Raw genomic sequence first — 10,882 nt, forward strand, 5'->3', positions numbered from 1 at the left:
TAAAAATACCCAAATTCAAAGCGGCTGGCTTGAAGATAACCCACGAAGGCAAACAACGCAATTTGCCTTTAGCCCAGATTGAGTTATTTTTAATGTCTTGATGACAAAAAGCGGCGTTTTCATTGGTTTGCGAACATCAAATATGGCGTTTTTTGACAAACATCCTCTCTGGCTTCTTTGTGTCTGGCGTTATTCTTCCCATGACATTTGTCGCGGCTTTTCTTCCGTTACCGCCAACGGAAGAGACCACGGGTGTATAAACAGAGGCTTTCTCTGCCTTATTTGTGTGTTTGTGTCGACATATGTCATCAAATGTGGCAGTGTGCTGCGCGGTGGGTGTGCCAGGAACACCACAGAAGAAGAAGAGAGGAGGAGGAGGAGAAGTGAGATGACTGGAAGTGGTTGGAAAAGGGGTCGGGGGGGGGGGATCAATATCACGTCCATTAGTTGGCGAGAGTGAAGCCTTGTCGATGAGCTTGAGTTGCGGCGGCGGCAAAATCCGCATTGCACGTGAAAGTGCTTGTTTTTTATGCTAATAAGCTAAATGAGTGTTTCCGTGGTGACAAAGATTGTTTTTGTTGGGGTTTGTTTTAGGGGGGGGGGGGGGATAGGCGAAATGGAAGATGTGTATTTGCGGTGAAAAGGCACTTTTGTGTTAGCGTGGAGCCATTATGGCGGCCATTTTGCGGAAAAATGAAAAGTAGCTTTAGTGCTTTAATTTCCCAACTCAAACACTTTCATGGGAAAAATGTCACATTTTTGAACTCATTCCTCTTACTTTACTCTTTCCTTTTTGAAAAGCATGACGTGGAGCGCCATTCCAGAATTTGTTAGGGATTTGGTTTTTCTTGCAGGGGGGGGGGGGGTGCTGATAAAGCACTGGTCAGGCCTCTGGCAATGTTTTTGCCCTTCCATGAGGGGGCAGCATTTGCCTTTTGTACACTCGCACTCATTTCAAGCTCATATAACTCCAGATCTATATAATATAATAATAATAATTGGATTGGATTTGCCTTTATTAGTCTCGCAGTGGAGAAATTTACATTTCACAGCAGCAAAGTTATGAAAGGAATAATAATAATCATCATCATCATCATAATAATAGTACTAATAATAATAATCATAATAGTCATAATGATAATAATTGGATTTGTCTTTATTAGTCTAGCAGTGGAGAAATTTACATTTCACAGCAGCAAAGTGATGAAAGGAATAATGATAATAATGATAATAATAATAGTAATAATAATAATAATAATAATAACAATTTAATTTAAAACAGATTATTTTCTTACAGTGTATTTTAGGTGTTTAATTACCTGACATGTAAATTAGATATCAAGTAGACATGATGAACTTAATACAACTAATAATAATTTAATTTAATGTAATTATTTTAATTGTAAAAATTGTAGGTGTAGCTACAATACAAGCGGAAGCAAGGGCAAGCAAAATGCCAGCGCTGGTAGCGCTGCACAGATGGCGAGCTGTCAGCGCCCTGGCGAACCCGCCTCGGCGTCCCGCCTGTGCATCCATGCGTGCGCGTACGCGTGCGTACGTCTGTGCCCCCTCCGAGCTGGCGGGGACGTACGTCGCAGATGGCGCCGACTCGCTGGACGCCTCCACCGTGGGGGGTGCGTTAGGGTGGTGGTGGTGGTGGTGGGGGGGCATACCAAGTCTACCTGCTGCCAGCTGTACCCTGGAAACATCGCAGATACCCAGAGAGTTTTGGGAGTTTGGCTTTCGTTTATTTCCTGGAAGAAAAAAAAAAAAGAAAATACATCAACTTGTGGCCAAAGAAGATTTAAAGGACAACCGACGCCTCCGGACAAGTTGTGTCCATCATTTGTAAAAACACTTCAAATGACTTCTACTAAGCGTATTTTAATAAGATTCCATGTCATATAGCTAGATTTTACCTTTTAAGACTTGTGCTGAATATTCAGCAAGTCTTGTTTTCGAGTTGGTGACGAGTCTTCACGTTACGTCACTGAAGGAACGCCCCTGACCGAGGAAGTGACACACAATGCATTTTGGGTACTTTGTTTGCTCTGAAAACACCGTGTTGATGGCGAAATTGGAAGGAAAACAGATCAATAACACGATGGTGAATCCTTGTGTGTTGCACCAAGACTACTATTTGATACTAGTTGACACAAATTCAAAGGAAAAAAAATCAGCCCGTTTCCACAGAGCTTTGTCGCCATCTTCTGCCTCTTTTGAGTGCTACATTTCCCCCCCAGACGCCTCAAAATGATATGGCAGGACTTCTTTAATCGATTGCAAACATGTATGCTTTCCTCTTCAGAACTATTTGAATCCTATTCATAAAAATCTGAAGCCATTGTTTTAATTCTCGCGCAAGGGGGCGGGACCTTCTGAAACTGGCCACTTCCGGTTTTGATTTGAAGAAACTTTTGTTTCTTTTTGATGTCAATGCGGACTACCATCCCTTAGTCTGCTGTGCTATATTAACATTTTTTTCCCAGCATTCCCTTCCGCGCAAGGTGCCATCCTGCACATCTTTTTGTGCTTCTGCTCTGGGAGTGTGCAAGGGAGGTATTTTGGCCGCCCATCTGTGCGCGGGGAGTTTGCCACTGTTTCAGCGCGGGGGTAATCTGTGCCAGGCAAGCTGTTCGCTGGCCGGTGCTGGCACGCTTCCAGAGAGAGAGTGGTGGCATCCATCTGTAGCTCTGCAGCAGTCGGGCAGCGGCGGCCATGAATGTTTTGAAGAGTTTTATCTTTATTTTGTTATTTATTAGTTTGTAAGTTGTCTTAAAGGACAACCGACGCCTCCCGACAAGTTGTGTCCATCATTTGTAAAATCACTTCAAGTGACTTCTACTGAGCGTATTTTACAAAGATACCAGCGCATATAGCGATATTTTAGCTTTTAAGACTAGCGCTGAATATTCAGGAAGTCTTGTTTTCCAGTTGGTGACGACTCCTCACGTGACGTCACTGAAGGAACGCCCCTGACTGAGAAAGCGACACGCAATGCATTTTGAGTACTTTTCTGAAAACTTTGTGGTGATGGCGAAATTAGAAGGAAAACACATCAATAACGCGATGGTGAATCGTTGTGTGTTGCACCAAGACTACTAGTTGATACTAGTTGACACAAATTGGGCGCCATCTTGTGCATTTTCTGGGACGCTGCATTGGAGTCCTGACGGTGGAATTGATCATCCGAGGCGACTTCTTTGATCGATTGCAAATATTTATGCTTTCCGCTTCATAACTATTTGAATGATATTCATAACAAGAAAGCATCTTCTCCGAATCTGAAGCATTGTTTTAATTCTACGTCCTGGCGTGACGTCACGAATAAGGGGGCGGGACCTTCTGAAACCCACCATTTCCGGGGTCATTTTGAAGTAGTTCTGGGACACTTTAACTCATTTTTATTGGTGTTTTGCATTTGATTAAAAATATCATCCTGCGTGTTTTGGCTATTTTAGATGCTATAAAATGTTTTTCTGACGTCAGTTAGGAAACCAAAAAATTGGTGTCGGTTGTCCTTTAATTAATTGATGTTACTTCCGGCTTGAGTGAAAGTTGGCGTGTGTGGCTGCCGCTTCTCACCCGCAGAAAAAATATCCTGTGACTGTAAAGTGTCCTTGAGAGTTTTGAAAGGCCCTTATAAATGAAATTTATTATTATTATTATTATTATTATTATTATTATGATGCTTGCATAATTTTGCAGCTGGTATGCTAGCTAATAAGGATGAATGAGTGTAACGCCGAGGTGGTTTGATGATAAATTATAGTCCGCAATACGGTTGTTTATGTAACGTATGGATTTTTTTTTAAAAAAAATGTTTTATAAGAGTTATATAAGACATAAGGCTACTTGATGCTTTATGATCATCTCACAAATGACTTTTTTTCCACATCATGTTTTTTTACATGAAAGACCAGTCTTTTAACTCATTCACTGCCATGCACTAATTTATTCGGGAATTGAAAATATGACGTAGGGCGCCAATCCCGAGTTTTTTTTTTTTTCATGCTTGGGTGCTGATAAAGCGTTGGCAATGGCCTCCGGCACTGTTTTTTCTTTTACACAGCATTTCCCTTTTTTTTCCCCATGTTAGCGCTTTGTTCCAGCTTCAGCTGTTGTCAAAACATTATATAATATAAACCAATCTGTATGTATTACATTGTATTTTGGACATCTGCCCTCATTTCAAGCTCATATAACTCCAGACCCAGAAAACTTAGGATTTAACTCTTTTGTTCTGATGAAAGAAGAGAGTCTCAGGTTTCATACGCGCATTGAATATTGATCGAGTCCTAAAACTTAATATTCTGTGGCTCCTGGAATTTGAGTGAAAATGACAAAAACCCCGGCACTGGACACATTTTTTGATCATCTGTTTGCTATCTATATGCTATCTCTTAGCTATCTAGCTAGCTACCTATTCGTTATCTATTAGCCAGCTAGCCAACTTTCTATCTATTTGAGTTACTTCTGTGTTGAGTGAATGCTGGCGCATGTGGCTGCCGCTGCTCACCCACAGAAAAACTTATTCTGTGACTGTAAAGTGACCTTGAGAGTTTTGAAAGGTGCTTCTAAATGAAATGGATTATTATTATTTTTGCACATCGTCAGGCAATGAATGAGTTAATAGGAAGATAAAATCGGGATGTTTAATAGCATTTAATTACTCTGCATTTAATGTTTATGTAGTCCTAAGACTTAATATTTTGCATATTTCTTTACTTCCACTTCTTTATTTGTTTATCTTGAGGAAAAACAGCAAAGGACAACTGATGTTCGACACAACGTGTGTTTTCTTTGGCCATCGCGCTCGCAGTGTTAAGTAAGACTTTGGCGGCCATGTTTTTTTTTTCTCTGTGTGTGTGTGTGTGTGTGTTAATATTTGTGCGACGGAGCAGATGGCGTTCAGACCTTCAGCGTGCCATCGATGAATCTCGTTGTGTCTTTTTTTTGCTGGCTCGGCAGAGTATAAACATTGCAACAGGATGCACAAGAGCGTCGGGATTGGTTGGCTCGTGACGTTCCCTTCCAACCAAACGTTAACATGTAAATAACGTCCTTAGGTTGAGACCATTTTTTTGGGCCAATGCGCCGATGACATACAGCTAGCATTGTTAGCGCCAAGGATGTAAATACATATGTCCCGCGTTGCCTCAATTTGACGTGTAAATAGATCTATTTTTCAATTGTAAAGCATTCGGACAAGAACTCAAAATATGGATGGAAAAATGCATACGCATCATCAAACAAAGCCTCGATTGATATTCAATGAGATAAAATATGATGCTAAATATATTAGCATCAAACCACATGAACTTGTTCACTGCCATTTGTCAATTTACTGCAATTTGGTTTCACCCGTAGTCATGCGCTATCTTGGCAAGTCATTGCAAATAGTTTATTATTAGCTAACTAGCTAGCTAGCTAGCGTTCTATCTATTTGAGTGAGTGCCGCTGCTCACCCACAGAAAAATTTAACCTGTGACCTTGAGAGTTTTGAAAGGCGCTTAGAAATGAAATGTATTATTATTATTCGGGAATAGACGTGGCGCGCCATTCTTGAATTAGTTTGGGTTTCGTTTTTTTATTGCGGGGGTGTAGATAAAGCGCTGGTCAGATGTCTGGCAGTGTTTTGCCTTCCACGATTTGCCTTTTGTCTATGTTAGCACTTTGTTTCAGCTTCAGCTGTTGTTAAATGTATTGTATTGTATTGTATTGTATTTTGTCCACCCGCCCCCCATTTCAAACTCAGATAAGTCCAGACCCATATAATTTAGGAATTAACTCTTTTTTTCCTGATAAAAGAAAAGAAGAGAGTCATAATAATAATAATAATAATAATAATAATAATAATAATAATAAGCTAGATAATTATAATAATAAAACATTTCATTTATAAGCACCTTTCAATACTATCAAGGACACTTAAATTTCTTATTTAGCCATCTATTGTCTATTTCAACGTGTACAAATGGTTATTATTTTAATCGTATGATGTAAAATCCTGTCCTGACTTTTCCATGCATTTTCATATAACAGGTGGCTTGTCACCTGTTATATGAAAAGATGAAATTGGCCATATTTGGGAGTTTTGGGGCAAACGAGGTTGGCTTTCCGCCCCAAAACGAACCTGTTACGACATTTGATTTTGCTTGAAATGATCTGGCAGGCGACTAACAAATGTCACAAGGATTTGTCGTTTGTGATGGCAAGAAAAGAATTGATGTCACAAGGCTTTGCCATCTTTGACATGAAAGATGAAAGAGACCGCGGCGATGCTTCTAAACGCCGCCCGTCCGTCTTCCGTCATTGTTTGGGGAAAAGAAAAGAAAAGAAAAGCCGCCGACGCCGAGCGACATGATCAATACTGAAAGCTTCCGTGACTACGCTGGTTTGTGAGCATTTTTTTATTTTTTTTTTGGTCTTGATTTAGTCGCCTTTTGAGTCAAATTTAAATTGTTTTATATGAAGCGGTAATATTCTTGAATAAAATCACTAAAATTGAAAACAAAAAAACATCCAAAATGACATTTTTAAAAAAAGATTTAAATTAGTAAAAAAAATATACCTGAACAGTATTTTATTGTGAAAAACCTCAATTCTAATAAAAAAAAAAGCATAAGATTCAAATATAATTTTTTTATACAAAGATGCAATATTCTTGAATAAAATCACTAAAATTGAAAACAAAAAAACATCCAAAATGACATTTTTTTTAAAAAAGATTTAAATTAGTAAAAAATTTTACCCGAAACAGTATTTTATTGTGAAAAACCTCAATGCTAATAAAAAAACATGATTCAAATATTTTTTTTAATACGAAGCTGCAATATTTTTGAATAAAATCACTAAGATGGAACACAAAAAAAACATCCAAAATGACATTTTTTTTAAAAAAAATTAAAAAAAAACCTGAAACCATATTTTATTGTGAAAAATCTCAATGCGAATTAAAAAAATCTAAGAAAAATGATGCAATTTCACCCCAAAAAAGATCATAAAAACGTCGCTAAAATTAGACTTTTTGGAAAACTAGCCAAGATAACGAACGTACTCTAAAATGGAAACAAATTACAGAACGTCCAGTTATTTTTTTGTCTTTGATGCTAAATTTTATCCCAAATTAAAAGTAGAACTTGTTCAAACGTTCGTATGATGTTTATTTTGGTTGCTATTTATTTTATTTATTTTGTTCGATATTTCAACGTCAACCTGAAACTGTATTTTATTGTGAAAAGTCTTGTCTTGTTAAATGTTCTGGTGTTTGGGAGTGTGTGCAGTGGGAATGTTAAAATGGCTGATTCTAAACTGTAGGAGGATACTTATGAATGCCTGCATTATCAAAACCAAAAAATGCTAAAGATAAAAAATGTTTTGCGAATTGACTATGAGGATTTTGCTTTGTTTTAAAGGACAACCGACGCCTCCGGACAACTTGTGTTGCATAATTTCGTCAAATGACTTCTACTGAGCGTATTTGACAAAGATTCCACCGCATAGACCTCTAGTTTACGTTTTAAGACTCGCAGTGAATATTCAGGAAGTCTTGTTTTTGAGTTGGTGAGGTCACTGAAGGAACGCCCCTGACCGAGAAAGTGACACACAATGCATTTTGGGTACTTTATTTGGTCTGAAAACTTCGTGTTGATGCCGAAATTAGAAGGAAAACACATCAATAACGCGATGGTGAATCGTTGTGTGTTGCACCAAGACTACTATTTGATACTAGTTGACACAAATTCCCAGCAGGCAAATCAGCCCATTTCCAACGGAGCTTGGGCGCCGTCTTGAGCATGTTCTGGGTGCTACATTACTGTCATTGACGGCTCGAATTGATCTGGAAGGACTTCTTTAATGGATTGCAAACATGTATGCTTTCCTCTTCGGAACTATGTGAATCCTATTCATAACTGGATGAGTAACAAGAAAGCATCTTCTCCCAATCTGAAGCCATTGTTTTGATTCTAAAGCAAGGCATGACGTCACGAACAAGGGGGCGGGACCTTCTGAAACTCTGCATCTCCGAGCTCATTTTGAAGTCGTTTTTGGACACTTGAACTCATTTTTCTGGGTGTTTTTCATTTGACTAAAAATATCATCCTGCGTGTTTTGGCTATTTGAGATGCTATCAAACGTTTTTCTGATGTCAGTTAGGAAACAAAGAAAACGTGTCGGTTATCCTTGAAGCTACACTTGATTCTCTTGCTATTAAACTGCCTTTGTTTAGTTTTTTTTTTGTACTAGCATACGCAAAAGAAAGTCACCCACGCGACGATGTCTTGCATCTTGAACAACAATTGACTAAGTGCGTTTAATGAACAGCGATAACCCTCCCCACGGGATAGTCTCCAACCACCCGGCAAACGCTTGCGCCCCCCCGTCAATAATTTAAAAAAGAGGCCGGCCGCCCTTTCTCATCCTTAATGGCGGGCGGCTTCCTTCCTTCCTTCCTTCCGTCCGTCCGCCCGCCCATCAATTTTCCCCGGCCGCAGCACTTTGGAGAAGTCGTAAAGCTACTTGGGCAAAGTCAAAGCGTTTTCCATTAAGGCTTGCCCGCGCACGTCGATAGCTGACCGGTCGGGGGGGGTTGGTAGTAGTGTCCGGCGGCGAGCTGCCATTAAATGGACAAGAGATTCCACGTTAAGTCTTAACGCGCCAGCTTTGGTTTCAAGGTTGTTTAAGGTGGACTTGTGAATTATGCATGGACAATGCTGCTGTCGGGAATAGTCACATTCACCTTTATCGATGTATGCATGTGTGTATTTATTTTATTTATTCATGTATTTATTTTATTAATTTATGTATGTATTTTTATTTATTTTATTCGTTTATTTGTTTTTATTTTATTTTATTTATTTTATTTCCTCATGTATTTATTTTATTTATTCATGTATTTATTTATTTTATTCATGTATTTATTGTATTTACTCATGTATTTATTCATGTATTTATTTATTTATTTTATTCATTCATGTATTTGTTATTTTTTTATTTTATTTGTGTATTTATTTATTGTATTCATTTATTTATTTCATTTATTTATTTATCGATTTATTTATTTTTATTCATATATTATGTATTTATTTGTTTTATTTATTTATTTCATTCATTTATTTTGTTTATTTATTTATTTTATTAGTTTATTTAATTCATTTATTGATTGTATTCATTTATTGATTTTATTTATTTATTTATCTATTTATTTATTTATTTATTCATGTATATTTATTTATTGATTTTATTCATATTTATATTTATTTATACAGGTGGATTTGGGAAGCGCTCCATCATGCCCGACTCACCTGCGGATGTCAAGACACAGTCCAGGTTGACCCCGCCCACCATGCCGCCTCCGCCTAGCACGCAAGGAGCCCCCCGAAACGGCTCCTACACCCCCACCACTCGTGAGTACCCCGCACCACGCTTGGGGGTCCTTACTCTTTTATATCTTCTGTGGCTTGAAAAGGCGCGACCGAGACTTGGTGAGTGACGTGGGTGCCATGAATGACAATGTTGCTTTTGGGGTTGCCACATTGCAAATGGCGGCATATAATCTTACTTTTTGGCATTTTGCAATTTGAGGAAGGGGGTGATCGGGTCTCAACCATCATGTTACGATGCTTTGCTTCTCAAAGGCCAGTATTGACACCTTCCTTTGTGCCAGTGAATCAAAGCTCTTGGAATCCTCGCGCGCACTGAAAACATTGCGGAATTAAAACGGGGGGGATGGGAAAGTGTGGGGGGGGGTGTTTCTATCGAAGCCTCTTTCTTTGATTTGCAATGTGACTTCAATTTTTAGCAGATGTGACGCCAAGCATCGCTTGTTTGGATGTCAGCCAGGGTTAGGAGTGGGGGGGGGGGGGGGCGGGGCCTCTTCATCTAATTGAAAACACACATAATCCACTCAGTCTGTGTACGCACACAAATTTTCATTTATGCCAACAATTATTTCCCCTCCCAAATCCTCTCAGCGGTGTTTCCAAAAAAAAAAAAAAACAAGAAAAAAAAAACAAGCAACGCCATTTTTAGATGCAAGAAATTCACAAAGGACAGTGGACGAGTGAGTGATCAGCATGTTTGCCTCACAGTGCAATGGTGCAGGGTTCGATCCCAGATCCGGCCTTCCCGTGTAGACTCTGCATGTTCTCCCCGTGCCTGTGTGGCTTTCCTCCCACTTTTGAAAAACTTCCATGGCAAGTTAAAATGGCGGCTTTTGAGAAAAAACACAAACAAAAACAAAAACGGGACGCGTTAAATAATTTCACGACTTTGTTGCCTTTTTGGCGCAGTGACCAACGGCGGCAGCAACCACTCGCCCACCGCGCTCAACGGGGCGCCGTCGCCGCCCAACGGCTACGGGAACGGGCCGGGCTCGTCGTCAACGTCTTCGTCGTCGGCCAATCAGCAGCTGCCGCCGGCGTGCGGCGCTCGCCAGCTGAGCAAGCTCAAGCGCTTTCTCACCACCTTGCAGCAGTTTGGGAACGACATCTCGCCCGAAATTGGCGAGCGCGTACGCACGCTCGTCCTCGCTTTGGTGGTGAGTAACGCCTACGCACTTCTTAGCCGTAACGCAGGTTTAAAACCCCATCCGATGTGTTTTTTTTTCTGCCTGGGGGAGAAGACGGCAATGTAAATAAACGGCAAGGTGTCGGCACGGTAACGTCAGGATTGCTATTCGGGTTGCTATTTTTGAGCCGTCCCGGTTTGTCTGCCACGTTGCAACCCCTCCAAGGTAGCGGCGACGTTAATGAGGCGCTTTGCCGGCTCCGGGGAGGCAAGCGACGAGGCGCAATCTGGGCCGACAGATGCCACAAAATTCAGTCGTGGGAAATGAGAGCGCCGGAGGAGGAGGAGGAGCAAGCGACGCAGATCCCGC

At 40.1% G+C, this 10,882-nt stretch overlaps 2 protein-coding genes across 2 annotated transcripts in view; both read left to right on the forward strand.

The window, feature by feature from the left end:
• Positions 1-9,336, forward strand: part of triqk (triple QxxK/R motif containing) — an 84,086-nt gene extending 74,750 nt beyond the window's left edge. Inside the window, exon 6 of the transcript XR_016118671.1 lies at positions 9,273-9,336. The gene's annotated coding sequence lies outside the window, so the exon portion shown is untranslated. The remainder of the gene's footprint in view (positions 1-9,272) is intronic.
• The window catches only part of runx1t1 (RUNX1 partner transcriptional co-repressor 1), a 42,518-nt gene that overhangs the window by 9,461 nt on the left and 22,175 nt on the right, over positions 1-10,882 (forward strand). Inside the window, 3 exon segments of the mRNA XM_089023834.1 lie at positions 9,273-9,410; positions 10,095-10,199; positions 10,296-10,543. Coding sequence (XP_088879960.1) covers positions 9,273-9,410; positions 10,095-10,199; positions 10,296-10,543 — 491 coding nt within the window.

This window comes from Hippocampus bargibanti, linkage group LG20 (genome assembly GCF_051943395.1).
Source record: "Hippocampus bargibanti isolate YZ-2025 linkage group LG20, ASM5194339v1, whole genome shotgun sequence".
Classification (NCBI taxonomy): Eukaryota; Metazoa; Chordata; class Actinopteri; order Syngnathiformes; family Syngnathidae; genus Hippocampus; species Hippocampus bargibanti.